This window comes from Mobula birostris, chromosome 5 (genome assembly GCF_030028105.1).
Source record: "Mobula birostris isolate sMobBir1 chromosome 5, sMobBir1.hap1, whole genome shotgun sequence".
Taxonomy (NCBI): domain Eukaryota; kingdom Metazoa; phylum Chordata; class Chondrichthyes; order Myliobatiformes; family Myliobatidae; genus Mobula; species Mobula birostris.
In genome coordinates this window covers 1,323,214-1,343,156 of record NC_092374.1, presented here as the reverse complement: position 1 = coordinate 1,343,156, position 19,943 = coordinate 1,323,214, and the positions used below count along the sequence as shown (strand labels likewise).

Here is a 19,943-nt window from a genome sequence, read left to right as displayed (position 1 = left end):
GACGGCAATGAGACTGAAGCCAGAAGAGTTAGAAATGTACTCACCAAATACTTTGACCCATAACTTACTGAATAAATAAGTATTCTCACTTTGTCCTGTTTTCTGTCCTTACTTGTATGAAGGTGGTTTATCTATTTATGCAAGTACTTCTCTGACAATAGATGTGTAACAGCCTAATGTAACATTGTATAGAAATACAAGATAACACTGATGCAGGCATGTTTTATACATTTAACAAGGTGCTTTATTAACGCAACAGAGTTGGTTAGATTTTCAATGTTCGGCGTCAGCTTGGTCATAATGTTCGTGAATTCCATACGCCGCAGTATTTGTTTTTTTTAGTTTTAAGTCCTCCTGCACGAGAGCCAAGAGCAATTCCTTTTAAGTTTTTCTACTCAGTAACTGGACAAATGCACACCAAGTATACCGTTTCCTCTTCGCTTGTTTTCTGTATGTCCTGCGCATGCTCAGTAGGAGGAGATTCGCCCAAATATCCGTCTAATGTGGACAGAGATATTTTGAAAATTGCTTAGTGTGTATGCCTGTCGTTTTTACTCGAAACCGGCGTTTTCAAAATTATCCAGCGTAGTGTGAACGTAGCCTGAGATTGAGAATCGGGGGCTGTGGTCAAAGAGGTGAAAGTGTGAATAATTAGTGGAATCACAAATTTTGATTTCTGTGCAACTTCGAGATGAAGCATGGAGCAACTCCTTGAGATATTTTAGCATTAGAATTTCAAATTAGTGCAGCATTTTACAACAGGCTTTATGATGACATGCTTTTCTACGAACATTGCTATTATTCACTACATTATACTTAGGCATGATAATCAGTCACTATTAATAAAGTGCAACAATTCTAATTGAAAGGTCTGCTGATGAACAATGTCAATGAACTGACAAAATGCAAATAGCAGCAATATACACATGCTGAACAGCACGCCACAGACAATATGCTGGAGGAACACAACAGACCAGGTAGCGCCTATGGAAAAAAGTACAGTTGATGTTTCTGACGACTCTTCAGTAGTACTGGGGCCAAAAAGATGGAGTAGATTTAAAAGGTGGGTGGAGGGGAGAGATAAAAGGTGAAACCAGGAGGGGGAGGTACAAAGTAAAGAGCTGGGAAGTTGATAGGTGAAAGAGATTCAGGGTTGCAGAAGGGGGAAGCTGATAGGAAAGGACAGAAGGGCATGGAAGAAAGAAAAGGAGAGAAGAGCACCAGAGGGAGGTGATGGGGAGGCAAGGAGATAAGGTGAAACAGGGAAAAGGGGAAGGGGAACTGTGAATGAGAGGGGGACATTACTGGAAGTTCAAGAAATTGATGTTCATGCCATCAGGTTGGAGGCTACCTAGTCAGAATTCAAGGTGCTGCTCTTCCAACCTGAGTGTGGCCCCATCGTGACAGTAGAGGCGGCCCTGGATTGACATATCAGAATGGGAATGAGAAGTGGAATTAAAATGGGTAGCCACTGTGTGATCCCACTTCTTCTGGCAGATGGAGCGTAGGTGCACGGCAAAGTGGTCTCCTAACAAACGTCGGGTCTCACCGATATACAAGAGGCCACACAGGTAGCACCAGACACAGTATACGACCCCAACAGACATACAAGTGAAGTGTCACCTCATCTGGAAGGACTGTTTCGGGCCCTGAATGGTAGTGAGGGAGGAGGTGTAGGGGCAGGTGTAGTACTTGCTCCGCTTGCAGTGATCAGTGGGGAGGGATGCACCCTCTCCTGGTACTTACATTTGCACATACCTCGCCGATCACCTACGCTCCGTCCGCCTGAAAAAGTGGGATCTCCCAGTGGTTGCCCATTTTAATTCCCCTTCCCATTCCGATATGCCAATCCATGGCCTCCTCTACTATCATGATAAGGACACACTCAGGGTGGAGGAACAACACCTGCATTCCGCCTGGGTAGCCTACAAACTGATAGCATGAACATCAATTTCTCAAACTTCTGGTAATGCTGCCCCCCCACCAACTTTCACCATTCCCCATCCCCTTTTCCCTCTCTCCTTGCCTGCCCATCACCTCCCTCTGGTGCTCCTTCCCTGCTTTACTTTCTTCCATGGTCTTCTGTCCTCTCCTATCAGACTCCCCCTTCTCCAGTCTGTATCTTGTTCACCAATCAACTTTCCAGTTTTTTACTTTATTCCTCCTTTCCCAGTTTCACCTATCGCCTTGTGTTTCGCTTTCTCCACTCCCCCCACCATTTAAATCTATTCCTCATCTTCTTTTCTCCAGTCCTGCCGAAGTGTCTCAGACCAAAACATCGACTGTACTTTTTTCTTGTAGATGTTGTCTGGCTTGCTGAGTTATACCAGCTATTTGTGTAAGTTGCTTGGACTTTCAGCATCTGCAGATTTTCTCTCGTACGTCACAGACAATGATAGTCTTAAAAACACAATTCTTCACATACCACTGAGGGAAAAAATTGACATATTTAATTAGTTTGGCACATTGTGAGGCAAAGGGGGTGCTCTGTGCTTTATATTCAAATTACAGAGAAATGCCTGTATGGAGAGAGAGCAGAGAAGTGCTGTTGAAGCCAAGACTGGATCAACTGCAGTGACAATGGAGGCCTGAGGGGCCGATTTTTTATTACTTGCTTCTTTTTGTAAATACTATACCGGTTACCTCGCATTAGCTAACTTAAGTATTTAAAAATAGCTAGAGACTAAAAGAGTTTTATACTTCTGCAAGTATTTTACCAATGAAATTTTAAGTATTGGGCTTTGTCTCCCTCTGGTGGTACACTGTTCTATGGTCCAGTTTATGTGAGGAAACTACATCAGTAATTAGCTTTGTTTTTTTTCTACATTTTGTTGGGACAAGAAAAATAAGAATTATAAACACACATATACACACTTCACTGATGAGTACCTAAACAAATGAGAAAAAGGGCTAGTGCTGCATGGGGGGGTTAACTATAATAAGTGCCAGAACAGATAGTGGAGAGCTTGCAGAGACAGATGTTAGAAACATAGAAAGCCTACAGCACAATACAGGCCCATCTGCCCACAGAGTTGTGCTGAATATGTCCTTACCTAAGAAATTACCTACGGTGGGCGATAATCTCAGCTATACCGAAAGAAGGCAAGGATAAAATGGAATGTGAGTCATTTAGACCAATATCTGTTCTTAATGTGGATTATAGAATATTTACATCCATCATGGCCAAACGATTAGAAGAGTTTCTACCCACACCGATACATAATGATCAGCCAGGTTTTATACAACAACGCCGAACACAAGACAACATATGAAGGGCACTTCACATTATGGATCATATTTTTAAAAATAAAATTGAAGCAATAGTGATAAGCGTGGCCGCTGAAAAGGCATTTGATTCGGTTGATTGGAATTTTCTTTACAGAGTTTTACATAGATTTGCTCTACATGACACAATTATTAAAACTATATAGGCACAATATGATAATCCTACTGCTAGGATTAAAATCAATAGATATTTATCTAATAGTTTTACCCTAGAAAGGGGCACGAGACAGGGTTGTGCATGGTCACCGCTACTCTTTGCATTATATCTGGAACCATTAACTCAATACATCAGACAAAATGAAGATATCTGGGGAATTACTATTAAAGGGACAGAGCATAAATTGGCCTGCAACGCAGATGACATTTTGATCTATCTAGGGCAACCAACAGACTCTCTACCTAAATTGACGCAATCCTTTGAACAATATGGCGAATTATCAGGATACAAGATCAACATAGATAAAACCCAACTACTTTCTTATAACTATAGCCCACCAAGAGAAATTGAAAGTAGATAACCTTGGGCATGGCAAACAGAGTCTGTCAAATATTTGGGCATCATTATGCCAAAAGATTTCGCAAAGTTATCAGAATGCAATTGTCAGCCTATATATAAAAAAATTAAGCAAGATATAACAAAATGGAACCTAATTCCTTTTCTTGGTCTCAGATTAATAGATTCAATTAAAATGAATATACTGCCCAGACTACGATATCTCTTTCAGACGCTACCAATAGGGATTAACCAAAATCAATTCAATGAGTGGAAAAAGATGCTATCAAGATATATATGGCAAGGTAAAAGGCCCAGGGTTCGTCTCAAAACTTTGCAATTAACCAAGAAAAAGGGGGGATGGGGCCTACCTTCTCTTAGAAATTATTATTTTGCAGCACAGTTGAGAGCTGTGATATGCTGGTGCAACCCATCATATGATGCTCAATGGAAAAACATTGAGGAGAGGATACTTTCCATCCCCATACAGGCAATTTTGGCTGATAACAACCTACAAAGTTACATAAATACTATTGATAACCCATGGGTGAAGTGGATTCTTAAAATATGGAAAACTTTTATAAAAGAATACAAACTAGAGAGAGACATTGCAATTCTTAAATGATGTGCATATGACTCGGATTTTACGCCAAATAAACTGGATGCTACACTTAAGGACTGGACAGCTAAAGGAATAACAGCTATTTGCAATATAATAAAAGAAGGAACATTGTTCAGTTTTGAAATGCTCAAAGAGAAACACTTACTAGAAAACAAGACTTTTATCGGTATTTACAGATGCGACAGTATGTAACCAAGGCAAGTACATGTCTGATAGAGCTATTTGGAAAAGCATATAATTCAGACAACGGTAGCAGAATCATTTCAAGCGTGTATAAGGGTTTGTCAAATCTTAAAACACATTCGACTTCATACATTAAAACAAAATGCAATAAGGAAGGAGTGATAATAACATCTGAGGAAGGCTGGACAATAATAAGGAGGTATCAATGCAAGTGTACCAGTTCACAGAAATGGAGGGACTTCCGGTGGAAAAACTTGATAAGATATTTTATTACACCCTCTCAGAAATCCCATTATGATACCAACCTCCCTGTTTGCTGGAGAAATTGTGGAAAACAAAATGCAAACTATTATCATATTTTCTGGGAATGGCCCGTTATCAAAGACTATTGGAGTGGGATACACAATGCTCTACAAGACATCTTTAAATGTGAAATACCCTTAGAGAGTAAGACCATATATTTTGGGTATATACCTCAAGAATGGTTGAAAAGAGATAAATATTTAATGAATAATCTGCTGATGGCTGGTACAAGACCCTTACCAGGAAATGGTTATCACAGGAGAGCCCAACTCTAAATGTATGAATGGAAATTACAATGGACATTTACAAAATGGAGACGATAACAGCATTTGTTAATCATAAGTTGGAACAATTTGATTCATACTGGGAAAAATGGTTTAACTAGGCCTGATTTTATTCTCACAAGTCAATGAATATGTTGTAAAAAAAAAATCACTCCCTACTTTGTACATAGTTTTCTTCTTTCGATTGTTCTTTCTTTCCCCCCTTTCTATAAGTGTATACCTCAGATAAATATTGTGGAGATTTGTAACAAATATGATTATATGATATATATGTACAGTATCTGAAATACATCTTATGGAAATGTTTGTTTGATGAACTTCAATAAAAAATAAACTACAAAAAAAAAATTACCTAGGGTGACCCATAGCCCTCTATTTTTCTGAGCTCCGTGTACCAGTCCAGAAGTCTCTTAAAAGACCCTATCATTTCCGCCTCAACCACCGTCACCGGCAGCCCATTCCACGCACTCACCACTCTCTGAGTAAAATACTTATCCCTGACATCTCCTCTGTCCCAACTTCCAAGCACCTTAAAATTCTGCCCTCTCATGCTAGCCATTTCAGCCCTGGGAAAAAGCCTCTGACTAGCCACATGATCAATGCCTTAATTGCTAGAGGGATTGAATTCAAGAGCAGGGAGGTCATGCTGCAACTATACAGGGTACTTGTGAGGCCGCACCTGGAGTACTGTGTGCAGTTCTGGTCTCCATACTTGAGGAAGGATATACTGGCTTTACAGGCAGTGTAGAGGAGGTTCACCAGGTTGATTCCAGGGATGAAGGGGTTAACCTATGAGGAGAGATTGAGTCGCCTGGGACTATACTCTCTGGAGATCAAAAGAATGAGAGGGGATCTTACACAAACATACAAAATTTTGAGAGGGATAGATCAGATATAAGTAGGAAAGTTGTTTCCATTGGTAGATGAGACTAGGACTAGGGGACATTGTCTCAAGATTCAGAGAGAAGATTTAGGAGATGAGGAGAAACCGTTTTTCCCACAGAGTGGTGAATCTGTGGAATTCTCTGCCCAGGGAAGCAGTTGAGGCTTCTTCACTAAATATATTTAAGATATAGTTAGATAGGTTTTTACATAGTAAAGGAATTAAGGGTTATGGAGAAAAGGCAGGTAGATAGAGCTGTGTCTACAGACAGATCAGCCATGATCTTATTGAATGGTGGGACAGGCTCGATGGGCCAGATGGCCTACTCCTGCTCCTATTTCTTATGTTCTTAACATCTTATACACCACTATCAGGTCACCTCTCATCCTGCGTCGCTCCAAGGAAAAAAGGCCAAGTTTACTCAAAAGGCATGCTCCCCAATCCAGGCAACATCCTTGTAAGTCTCCTCTACGCACTTTCTATGGTTTCCACATCCCTCCTGTAGTGAGGCGACCAGAACTGAGCACAGTACTCCAAGTGGGGTCTGACCAGAATCCTATATAGCTGCAATATTACCTCTCGGCTCCTAAACTCAATCCCACGATTGATAAAGGCCAATGCACAGTATGCTTTCTTAACCAAAGAGTCAACTTGCGCAGCAGCTTTGAGTGTCCTATGACTCGGACCCCAAGATCCCTCTGATCCTCCACACTGCCAAGAGTTTTAACATTAATACTATATTCTGCCATCATATTTGACCTACCAAAATGAAAGACCTCACACTTATCTGGGTTGAACGCCATCTGCCACTTCTCAGCCCAATTTTGCATCCTCTCAGTGTCCCGCTGTAATCTCTGATAGCCCTCCACACTATTCACAACACCCCCCAACCTTTATGTCATCAGAAAATTTACTAACCCATCCCTCCACTTCCTCAGCCAGGTCATTTATAAAAATCATGAAGAATGGGGGTCCCAGAACAAATCCTTGAGGCACACCACTGGTCACCAACTTCCATGCCAAATATGACCTGTCTACAACCACTCCTTGCCTTCTGTGGGCAAGCCAGTTCCGGATCCACAAAGCAATGTCCCCTTGGATCCCATGCCTCCTTACTTTCTCAATAAGCCTTGCATGGGGTACCTTGTCAAATGCCTTGCTGCAATCCATATACACTACATCTACTGCTCTACCTTACTGAAAAATAGCACAAACCAGCACACGTACCATCAATGTGTTCAGTCACATCCTCAAAAAAATTCAATCAGGCTCGTAAGGCATGACCCGCTGTCTATTCTTAATCATATTATGCCTCTCCAAATGTTCATAAATCCCGCCTCTCAGGATCTTCTCCATCAACTTACCAAACACTGAAGTAAGACTCACTGGTCTATAATTTCCTGAGCTATCTCTACGCCCTTTCTTGAATAATGGAACAACATCCACAACCCTCCAATCCTCTGGAACCTCTCCCGTCCTCAACTATGATGCAAGATCATCGCCAGAGGCACAGCAATCTCCTCCCTCGCCTCCCACAGTAGATTTCATCCGGTCCCAGTGACTTATCCAACTTGATGCTTTCCAAAAGCTCCTGCACATCCTTTTTCTTAATATCTACATGCTCAAGCTTTTCAGTACACTGTAAGCCATCCCTACAATCGCGAAGATACTTTACCGTACTGAATACTGAAGCAAGGACTCATTAAGTACCTCAGCTATCTCCTCTGGTTCCATACACACTTTTCCATTGTCACACTTGATTGGTCCTATTTTCTCATGCCTTATCCTCTTGCTCTTCACATACTTGTAGAATGCCTTGGGGTTTCCTTTATCCTGTCTGCCAGGGCCTTCTCATGGACCCCTCTGGCTCTCCTAATTTCTTTCTTAAAGTCCTCCATGCTAGCCTTATAATCTTCTAGATCTCAATCATTACCTAGTTTTCTAAACCTTTCATAAGCTTTTCTTTTATTCTTGACTAGATTTACAACAGTCTTTGTGCACCACTGTTCCTGTACCCTACCATCCTTTCCCTGTCTCATTGGAACATACCGATGCAGAACTCCACGCAAATATCCCCTGAACATTTGCCACATATTTTCCATACGTTTCCCTGAGAACATCTGTTCCCAATTTATGCTTCCAAGTTCCTGCCTGATAGCCTCATATTTCCCCTTACTCTAATTAATCACTTTCCTAACTTCTCTGTCCCTATCCCTCGCCAATGTTATGGTAAAGGAGATAGTTGTGATCACTAACTCAAAAATACTCTCCCACTGAGAGATCTAACACCCGACCAGGTTCATTTACCAATACAAGATCAAGTACAGCCTCTCCCCTTGCAGGTTTATCTACATACTGTGTCAAGAAACCTTTTTCAACACACCTAACAAACTCCACCCCAGCTAAATCCCTCGCTCTAGGGACATGCCAATTGATATTTGGGAAATTAAAATCTCCCACCACGACAACCCTGTTATTATTACACCTTTCCTGACCCTATCTGCTCCTTGATGTCCCTGTTACTACTGGGTGGTCTATAAAAATCACCTAGTTATTGACTCCTTTCTGTTCCTAACTTCTACCCACAGAGACTCCGTAGACAATCCCTCCATGTCTTCCTCTTTTCTGCAGCAGTGACACAGATCAACAGTGCCACGCCCTCACCTCTTTTGCCTCCCTGTCCTTGAGCCATCCAAGTCTCTGTAATGGCCACAACCCTATAGCTCCAAGTACTGATTCATGCTCTAAGCTCATCTGCTTTGTTCGTAATACTTCTTGCATTAAAATAGACACATCTCAAACCATCAGTCTGAAGCGCATTCCTTCTCTATCACCTGCCAATCCTCCCACTCGCACTGTCTCCAAGCTTTCCATATTTGTGAGCCAACCCCCTCTTCCTCTGTCTCTTCAGCTTGGTTCCCACCCCACAGCAATCCTAGTTTAAACTCTCCCCAAGAGCCTTAGAAAATCTCCCCGCCAGGATATTGGTCCCCCTGGGATTCAAGTGCAACCCATCCTTTTTGTACAGGTCACACCTGCCCCAAAAGAGGTCCCAATGATCCAGAAATCTGAATCCCTGCCCCCTGCTCCAATCCCTCATTCACGCATTTATCCTCCACCTCAATCTATTCCTATACTGTACTCACTGTCACGTGGCACAGGCAGTAATCCCGAGTTGACTACCATTGTAGTCCTGCTTCTCAACTTCCTTCCTACTCTCTGTAGTCTGTTTTCAAGACCTCCTTCCTTTTCCTACCTATGTCATTGGTACCAATATGTACCACGATTTCTGGCTGTTCTCCTTCCCACTTCGGGATACCGTGTGCACAGTCAGAAATATCCCGGACCCTGGCACCTGGGAGGAAAACTACCATCTGTGCTTCTTTCCTACATCCACAGAATTGTCTGTCTGATCCCCTAACTATAGAGTCCCCCATCACTGCTGCCACCCTCTTCCTTTCCCTACCCTTCTGAGTCACAGGCACTCTGTGCCAGAAGTGCAGCCACTGTTGCCAGTACTCAAGCAGGAGTACTTATTGTCAAGGTGTACAGCCACAGGGGTGCTCTCTAGCCTGACTCCTGCCCTTCCCTCTCCTCACTGTTACCCACTTATCTGTCTCCCCAGGCTCTCGTGTGAATACCTGCCTATATACTCCCTACCACCTCACTTTGATGTTGTTGAAACCTCAAAGTCAGGAATTAAAAGGTTAAGACTAATGTCCTGATCTGCATATATATCAATGCAAGGAAGTATCATAGGAAAGGCAGATGAACTCAGGGCGGATCAAGACATGGAATTATGATATTATGAGTTGGTTGCAGGAGGGGAAGGAGTGGCAATATTCCGGGGTTCCGTTGTTTTAGATGTAATAGTGTGGGAGGGACTGAACAGCAGTGCTCAGTTACGACAGACAGGAGAATTCATCTAGTGAATAAGCTGAGGAATAAGAGAGGTATGACCACATTAACGGGGCTATATCATAGACCACCCAACACTCCACAGAACTTAAAGGAACAAATCTGCAGAGAGGTCACAGATTGCTGCAAGAAACAGAAGGTTGTCATAGTAGGTGATTTTAACTTTCCATATATTGATTGGGACTCCCATACTGTAAAAAGACTGGATGAAACAGAATTTGTCAAATGGGATCATTAAAGTTTCCTTGATCAGTATGTGACAGTCCCAATGAGACAGCATGCGATACTTGATCTGCTTTTAGGGAATAAGAAAGGACAGGTGACAGAAGCTTGCATAGAACACTTTGCATCTAGTGATCATAATGCCATTAGTTTCAAAGTAAATATGCAAAAAGACAGGTCTGCTCCTCGGGTTGAGATCCTAAATTGGAGAAAGGCCAATTTAGCATCAGAAACGATGTATCAAGTGTGGATTGGAACAGGCTGTTTTCTGGCAAAGGTGTACTTGGTAAGTGGGAGGCCTTCAAAAATAAAATCTTGAGAGTACAAAGTTTGTATGTGCCTGTCATTTTAGGGAACCTGGGTTTCAAGAAATATTGAGGTCCTGCTAAAGAAAGAAAAAGGAGGTGCATTGCAGGCGTAGGCAGGGAAGGATAAATGAGGTACTTATGGAATATAAGAAATGCAAGAGAACACTTAAGAAAGAAATCAAGAGGGCTAAAAGAAGGCATGAAATTGCCCTAGCAGGCAAGATGAAGGAGAATCCTAAGGGATTCAACAGATATGTTAAGTGCAAAAGCATTATATGGGGCAAAATTGTGAGAGTGTGGAATGAACTGCCAGCAACAGTGGTGCATTCGAACTCAATTTCAACATTTAAAAGTATTTTGGATTGGAACATTGATGGTAGGGGTATGGATGGTAATGGTCCCAGTGCAGGTCATAGAAACAATAAAGAAACACAGAAAACCTACAGCACAATACAGGCCCTTTAGCCTACATAACTGCGCCGAACATGTCCTTATCTTAGAAATTACCCTAGGGTTACCCATAGCCCTCTATATTTCTAAGCTCCATGTACCTATCCAGAAGTCTCTTAAAAGACCCTATAGTATCTGCCTCCACCACCATCGCCGGCAGCCCATTCCACGCACTCACCACTCTCTGCATAAAAAACTTACCCCTGACATCTCCTCTGTACCTACTTCCAAGCACCTTAAAACTGTGCGCTCTCATGCTAGCCATCTCAGCCCTGGGAAATAGCCTCTGACTATCCACGCGATCAATACATTTTAATCAGAAACAAAGGTTCTGAACTTAAAGAGGGGTAACTTTGAAGGTATGAGACGTGAATTAGCTAAGATAGACTGGCAAATGACACTTAAAGGATTGACGGTGGATATGCAATGGCAAGCATTTAAAGGTTGCATGGATGAACTACAACAATTGTTCATCCCAGTTTGGCAAAAGAATAAATCAAGGAAGGTAGTGCACCCGTGGCTGACAAGAGAAATTAGGGATAGTATCAATTCCAAAGAAGAAGCATACAAATTAGCCAGAGAAAGTGGCTCACCTGAGGACTGGGAGAAATTCAGAGTTCAGCAGAGGAGGACAAAGGGCTTAATTAGGAAGGGGAAAAAAGATTATGAGAGAAAACTGGCAGGAAACATAAAAACGGACTGTAAAAGCTTTTATAGATATGTGAAAAGGAAAAGACTGGTAAAGACAAATGTAGGTCCCCTGCAGACAGAAACAGGTGAATTGATTATGGGGAGCAAGGACATGGTAGACCAATTGAATAATTACTTTGGTTCTGTCTTCACTAAGGAGGACATAAATAATCTTCCAGAAATAGTAGGGGACAGAGGGTCCAGTGAGATGGAGGAACTGAGCGAAATACATGTTAGTAGGGAAGTGGTGTTAGGTAAATTGAAGGGATTGAAGGCAGATAAATCCCCAGGGCCAGATGGTCTGCATCCCAGGGTGCTTAAGGAAGTAGCCCAAGAAATAGTGGATGCATTAGTGATAATTTTTCAAAACTCGTTAGATTCTGGACTAGTTCCTGAGGATTGGAGGGTGGCTAATGTAACTCCACTTTTTAAAAAAGGAGGGAGGGAGAAACCGGGGAATTATAGACCGGTTAGCCTAACGTCGGTGGTGGGGAAACTGCTGGAGTCAGTTATCAAGGATGTGATAACAGCACATTTGGAAAGCGGTGAAATGATCGGACAAGTCAGCATGGATTTGTGAAAGGAAAATCATGTCTGACGAATCTCATAGAATTTTTTGAGGATGTAACTAGTAGAGTGGATAGGGGAGAACCAGTGGATGTGGTATATTTGGATTTTCAGAAGGCTTTTGACAAGGTCCCACACAGGAGATTAAAGTGCAAACTTAAAGCACACGGTATTGCGGGTAAGGTATTGGTGTGGGTGGAGAGTTGGTTAGCAGACAGGAAGCAAAGAGTGGGAATAAACGGGACCTTTTCAGAATGGCAGGCGGTGACTAGTGGGGTACCGCAAGGCTCAGTGCTGGGACCTCAGTTATTTACAATATATATTAATGACTTGGATGAGGGAATTAAATGCAGCATCTCCAAGTTTGCGGATGACACGAAGCTGGGCGGCAGTGTTAGCTGTGAGGAGTATGCTAAGAGGATGCAGGGTGACTTGGATAGGTTGGGTGAGTGGGCAAATTCATGGCAGATGCAATTTAATGTGGATAAATGTGAAGTTATCCACTTTGGTGGCAAAAATAGGAAAACAGATTATTATCTGAATGGTGGCCGATTAGGAAAAGGGGAGGTGCAACGAGACCTGGGTGTCATTATACACCAGTCATTGAAAGTGGGCATGCAGGTACAGCAGGCGGTGAAAAAGGCGAATGGTATGCTGGCATTTATAGCCAGAGGATTCGAGTACAGGAGCAGGGAGGTACTACTGCAGTTGTACAAGGCCTTGGTGAGACCACACCTGGAGTATTGTGTGCAGTTTTGGTCCCCTAATCTGAGGAAAGACATCCTTGCCATAGAGGGAGTACAAAGAAGGTTCACCAGATTGATTCCTGGGATGGCAGGACTTTCATATGAAGAAAGACTGGATGAACTGGGCTTGTACTCGTTGGAATTTAGAAGATTGAGGGGGGATCTGATTGAAACGTATAAGATCCTAAAGGGATTGGACAGGCTAGATGCAGGAGGATTGTTCCCGATGTTGGGGAAGTCCAGAACGAGGGGCCACAGTTTGAGGATAGAGGGGAAGCCTTTTAGGACCGAGATTAGGAAAAACTTCTTCACACAGAGAGTAGTGAATCTGTGGAATTCTCTGCCACAGGAAACAGTTGAGGCCAGTTCATTGGCTATATTTAAGAGGGAGTTAGATATGGCCCTTGTGGCTACGGGGGTCAGGGGGTATGGAGGGAAGGCTGGGGCGGGGTTCTGAGTTGGATGATCAGCCATGATCATAATAAATGGCGGTGCAGGCTCGAAGGGCCGAATGGCCTACTCCTGCACCTATTTTCTATGTTTCTATGTTTCTATACCTCTCATCATCTTGTACACCTCTATCAGGTCACCTCTCATCCTCCGCTGCTCCAAGGAGATGAGGCCGAGTTCACTCAACCTATTCTCATGAGGCATGCTCCCCAATCGAGGCAAGCATCCTTGTAAATCTCCTCTGCACCCTTTCTATGGTTTCCACATTCTTCCTGTAGTGAGGCGACCAGAACTGAGCACAGTACTCCAAGTGGGGTCTGACCAGGGTCCTATATAGCTGCAACATTACCTCTCAGTTCCTAAACTCAATCCCATGTTTGATGACAACCAATGCACTGTATGTCTTCTTAACCACATAGTCAACCTGTGCAGCAGCTTTGAGTGCCCTATGGATTCAGTCTCCAAGATCCCTCTGATCCTCCACACTGCCAAGAGTCTTACCATTAATACTATATTGTGCTATCATATTTGACCTAGCAAAATGAACCACCTCACTTACATGGGTTGAACTCCATCTGCCACTTCTCAGCCCAGTTTTGCATCCTATCAATGCCTCACTGTACCCTGTGACAGCCCTCTATACTATCCACACCCCCAACCTTTGAGTCATCAGCAAATTTACTCACCCATCCCACCACTTCTTCATCTAGATCATTTATAAAAATCACGAAGAGTAGAGGGTCCCAGAACAAATCCCTGAGGCACACCACCTCCGTGCCAAATATGACCCGTCTACAACCACTCGGCCTTCTGTGGGCAAGTCAGTTCTGGATCCACAAAGCAATGTCCCCTTGGATCCCATGCCTCCTTACTTTCTCAATAGGCCTTGCATAGGGTACTTTATCAAATGCCTTGCTGAAATCCACATACACTACATCTACTGCTCTTCCTTCATCAATCTGTTTAGTCACATCCTGAAAAAATTCAATCAGGCATGTAAGGCACGACCTGCCTTTCATAAAGCCATGCTGACAACTCCTAATCATATTATGTTAAGGTCGATGTGAGTAGGTAGTTTAAGTGGTTTGGCATGGACTAAATAGGCTGAAGGTCTGCTTTTATGCTATATTTTTCTATGACTATGTCTCTAAGAGTTTTTGAAAAACTGTTGCTCAAGAACTGTAACTGCAATTGTATATGATGCAAAATGATTCAATTGTTAAATTCACAAGTGGTGTTGGGAACAATTTCAGTCATAATACCAGAAACATTATTTCTCTGGCTCCCCTCTTACTCATTTTTTTCTCCTCACCTATCCATCACTACTTCCTTTTATCCCATTGTCCACTCTCCTATTAAATTCCTTCTTCTGCATTGGATGCAGAAATGGGCTGAGAAGTGGCAGGTGGACTTCAACCCAGATAAGTGTGAAGTGGTTCACCTTGGTAGGTCAAATTTGAAGACAGAATATAATATAAATGGCAAGAGTTTTGGCAATGTGGAGGATCTAAGCTATCTTGGGGTCCATGTCCACAGGACACTCAAAGCTGCTGTGCAGGTTGACAGTGTTGTTAAGAAGGTATAGTGTGTTGGCATTCATCAACCGTGGGATTGAGTTCAAAAACTATGAGGTACTGTTACAGCTTGGTCAGACCGCACTTGGAGTACTGTTTTCAGTTCTGGTCACCTAACTACAGAAAGGATGTGGATACTTAGAGTGTAGAGGAGATTTACAAGGATGCTGCCTGGATTGGAGGGCGTACCTTATGAGAATAGGTTGAGTGTACTTGGCCTTTTCTCCATGGAGTGATGGAGGAAGAGAGGTGACCTGATAAAGAGGTATAAGATGATGAGGAGCATTGATCGTGTGGATAGCCAGAAGCTTTTTCGCAGGGCTGCAATGGCTAAGATGAGAGGGCATAGTTTTAAGGTGATTGGAAATTGGTACCAAGGAGATATTAGGGGTAAGTTTTTCACACAGAGATTGGTGCATGGAACGCACTACCGGTGGCAGTGGTGAAAGTGGATACAATAGGGTCTTTTAAGATCCTCCTAGATAGGTACTTGGAGCTTAGAAAAATAGAGAGTCATGTGCTAGGGAAATTCTAGGCAGTCTCTAGAGCAGGTTACATAGTAGGCACAACATTGTGGGCCGAAGTGCCTGTAATGTGCTGTAAGTTTCTATGTTCTTCCGCCCTTTACCTCTTTCACCTATCACCTACCAGGCTGTACTCCTTCCCCTCTCCCTCACCATCTTATTCTGGCTTCTTCCTCCTCCTTTCCAGTCCCGATGAAGGGTCTAAACCTGTAATGTTGACTGATTATTCCTCTCCATTGATACTGACTGACTTGCTGAGTTTCTCCAACACTGACTTTGTGACTAGGAACATTTGACATTTTTTTGTGTTGAGAGAGGGGAAATCAGTTGGGAAGTAAATGACAGAGCAATGCCTGGTTCCTTTCTGAAATACATTGCAGGTGCACAATTTAAAATTTATTCTGTAAACAGCTGTGGCAAGGTTCTGCCACTAGAGTGCATTGCATGCATTATTGAACACTACTGAATGTTTAGAGAGATCAGATAAATTTACTCCACACTACGCTTTCAACTACACCAAGCTTACTATAATTAAACCATCAGGTAAAGTAAATTTAGTACCTTTATTTGGCTTAGAGGGTAGTCTACTCTTCGATTTGCTGGAGCTTCTTGATGCATTTTTGTCTTCATTATCTTTGATAAATTTCTGCACTTTATCAAAAGGTAATTTATGGAGAACCACAACAGGCTTGATCACTTTCTTCAGGTCCTCCACTGGATCTATTTTTTCTACCTTTAATTTTAATTCATTCTTATCCACAGACTTCCTCAATTCCTTCTGCTCATTGCAAACATTGCCATCCTTATCCCGCTTGATTTTTGGAATAACAAAGTTTTTAAGTGCATCAGACCTTCCTCCCCCCAGCAGATAGCTCGGAAATTTTTCTTTCTCATCAGAAAGGGGTTTGGGGTTCTCTGATTTTACTTTGCTCCCATCTGATCTTCGGTCATCTCTCTCTTTATTGCTCAAAGATGCAGATGGAATGTCTGATCTCCTACTTTGCTTTAAAGCAAATCGATCCTTCACATCAGGCTTTATTTTTCCAGGATCTCTACTATCTTGTTTAACCCTGGGACTTTCTGATCGCAACCTCTGCTCTTCTGGTGAACGACGTTCATTTCTGTCACCTCGCTCGCCTCTGTCACCAGAGTCAGAACATCCCTTTCTTTCTAACCGCACTGACTTCGAAGACTCTGTCCGGTTATGTTTAGCAGGCTCATTTCGTATTGGTTTATTATCAGATTCAGTTTTACTCAGTTTGGGGGTTTCTGGTCTCCTGACCTTTGATGGATCCATTTTACCTCTTTCAGGATCGTTTTTCTCATCCACTTTCTGTTTCTGTACCTCCTGTTGTAGCTCTCGTTTATCCTTTGGAGTGTCTGAACTCTGCCGTCCCTCATGTCGCGCTTTTTGTGTTTCCGATTTATTTTCAATTTTTGTTTTGGTATGATCTGATTTTCCCTCATGTTTATGTTTTGATATTTCAGGTTTCTTTTCTGGCGTTAATTTAGAAATATCTCGTTTACTTTCATGCTTTGTTTTTGGTGTCTCTGGTTGGTTCTCACTCTTCTGTTTTGGTGTTTCTGACCTGGACTTAATGACATCAGGTCGGCTGTCAATTTTCTGACCATCATCCTTTTGGCCCTCGTTTTCAGATTTCTTCCTGGGAACTGCCGAATGACTTTCTGGCTTGGGTTTTAATACCACAGTTGCATCTTCCTGCCGTGAAATTAAAGTTGCTTCTGTGGCCTGTCGCACCAACTCCAACGATTTCTTCACACTGTCTGAATCTAGAGGAGGCACTGCTTGTCCATCAGTTCTTCCTGCATGTTGCAGATCTATACTGACCAAAAGTGCAGGTCTACTTGCAGCAGCACCACCACCAGCTCCTCCAGCAGTCTCTTGAGGAAATGAGTCTTGCTTCCGTTTCTTTAAGGGCTTATCTAAAATAAAAAGAAAATAAAGCTGACTTTCATTTTCGTATTGTAGTACAAGCACAAGAAATTATACAGATTTTTTTTGGACAGTTGGGTTGTGACTAAACACTGGTAAAAGTTAAAATCATATTTGACTATTGTGTCCACAGAATTTAAGGATATTAAGGGGAAAGGAGTAACTGGGGAGAAAATAAGGCCAAAGCGTGCATCTTTATGTGGAATGGGATCTAAATGACTTTGACTGTGGAATGTTGGTGCCAGATAGAGCAGTTCAAGTATCTGAAAAACTGCTCATCTCCTGGAATTTTCACATAAAACAGTCCTTAGAGTTTGCAGAGAACATTGCAAAAAAAAATCCAGTGAGCATTTCTGTGGACAAAAACTCATTGTTAATGAGAAAGTTCAAAGGAGAATGGTCAGACTGGTTGAAGCTGACGAGAATATAACAGTAAATCAAGTTACCATAAGACCATAAGACAAAAGAGCAGAAGTCAGCCATTCGGCCCATCCAGTCTGCTCCACCATTCTATTATGAGCCAATCCATTCTCCCATTTAGTCCCACTCCCCCGCCTTCTCACCATAACCTTTAATGCCCTGGTATCTACCTATCAATCTCCGCCTTAAATACACCCAATGACTTGACCTCCACTGCCGCCCGTGGCAACAAATTCCACAGATTCACCACCCTTTGGCTAAAAAAATGTCTTCGCATTTCTGTTCTGAATGGGCGCCCTTCAATCCTTAAGTCATGCCCTCTCGTACTAGACTCCCCCACCATGGGAAACAACTTTGCCACATCCACTCTGTCCATGCCTTTCAACATTCGAAATGTTTCTATGAGGTCCCCCCTCATTCTTCTAAACTCCAAGGAGTACAGTCCAAGAGCGGTCAAACGTTCCTCAAATAATAACCTTCTCATTCCTGGAATCATTCTAGTGAATCTTCTCTGAACCCTCTCCAACATCAGCACATCCTTTCTTAAATAAGGAGCCCAAAACTGCACACAGTACTCCAAGTGAGGCCTTACCAGCATCTTATAGAGCCTCAACATCACATCCCTGCTCCTATACTCTATTCCTCTCGAAATGAATGCCAACATTGCATTCGCCTTCTTCACCATTTCCATTACTACGTATGTAGAAGTGCACCTCTGAACATACAACACATCCAAGCTTGAAATGGATGGGCTGTAGCAGAAAACCACAAACATTCACTCAGGGGGCAGTTTATTAACTACAGAAGGTACCTAATAAAGTGGCCACTGAGTGTTGGACTAGCTTAGTCTAAATAAACCAACTGGGCCAAATAACCTGTTTCTATGTTTTATTCAGTAACTCTGTGGCAACTCTAAGATTCAAGAATATATTATTTGAAATAAAGACTGAAGTATGGTGTACTTTTCAAACGGTTTTTAGCCATTCTTTTGTGCTTATAATCAAAATATCTCAGCCAACATGATTTACAGAAAAGGGCACAGAATACAAGAACAAACCATTGTACAGCTAGTGTTGAGGAACAATATATTGACGTGAACATTAGAACAGAGTTGGTTACTTCATAGTCAAACTTTAACCACAATGAAGTTACACTAAGAGAAAAACCACCCAAGCAACAAAGAAAACTGTGCGCAGGTAAAATGTGAACTGAGCCACAATTTGGAGACAGGTGAAGGAATTTTTAAAAATGGTGATGGGACAGTCTCACTGATGATACCTGCATTTGCTGCCTGAGAGTTAAAAGTAATTTGCAGTGATCAGAGTTGGTTAAGGAAAACAGATCTCCTTCCCTGAAGTGAATCAGCTCAGATTTTAAAATAATCTGGTAGTTTCACTGGACTATTTCAGAGACCAGCTGTAACTGAAGATTTATTTTGAGGAAGAGACAAAGAAGGCCAAGCAGTGGATGTTGTGTATATGGATAAGGCTTTTGACAAAATTCCCCTTGGTAGGCTCATCAAAAAGTCAGGAGACAGGGAAGCCAGGGAAACTTGGCTGCATGGATTCAGAATTGGCATGGCCACAGAGGCAGAGGATGTTGGGAGATGGAGAGTACTCTATCTGGAGCTCAGTGACCAGTGGTATTTGATGGGATGCGTTCTGAGACTCCTTGCTCCTTGTGATTTATTTATAAATGACATTGATGAGGAAGTGAAAGGGTGAGTTAGTACATTTGCAGATGACATGAAGGGTGGTGACGTTGTGGATACTATGGAGAGTTGTTGCAGGTTGCAAAGGAATATTGACAGGATGCAGAGCTAGACTGAGAAGTGGCAGATGGAGTTCAACCTGGAAAAGTGTTAAGTGATTCATTTCAGAAGGTCAACTGTGAAGGCAGAATACAGGGCTAATGGCAGGATTCTTAGCAGTGAGGAGGAACGGAGGGAGGTTGGGATCCATGTCCATAGGCCCCTCAAAGTTGCAGCATAAGTGGATGTTAATTAAGGAGGAATATGTTGGCCTTCATTAGTTGGAGGATTGACTTCAATAGAGGAAGATAATGTTG

At 42.4% G+C, this 19,943-nt stretch overlaps 1 protein-coding gene across 4 annotated transcripts in view; it reads right to left on the bottom strand.

The window, feature by feature from the left end:
* Positions 1 to 19,943, bottom strand: part of nipblb (NIPBL cohesin loading factor b) — a 502,440-nt gene that overhangs the window by 277,015 nt on the left and 205,482 nt on the right. For all 4 annotated transcript variants that reach the window (XM_072257459.1, XM_072257461.1, XM_072257463.1 and 1 more), the window contains one exon: positions 16,064 to 17,446. In XM_072257459.1, the coding sequence (XP_072113560.1) occupies positions 16,064 to 17,446 (1,383 nt within the window). The remainder of the gene's footprint in view (positions 1 to 16,063; positions 17,447 to 19,943) is intronic.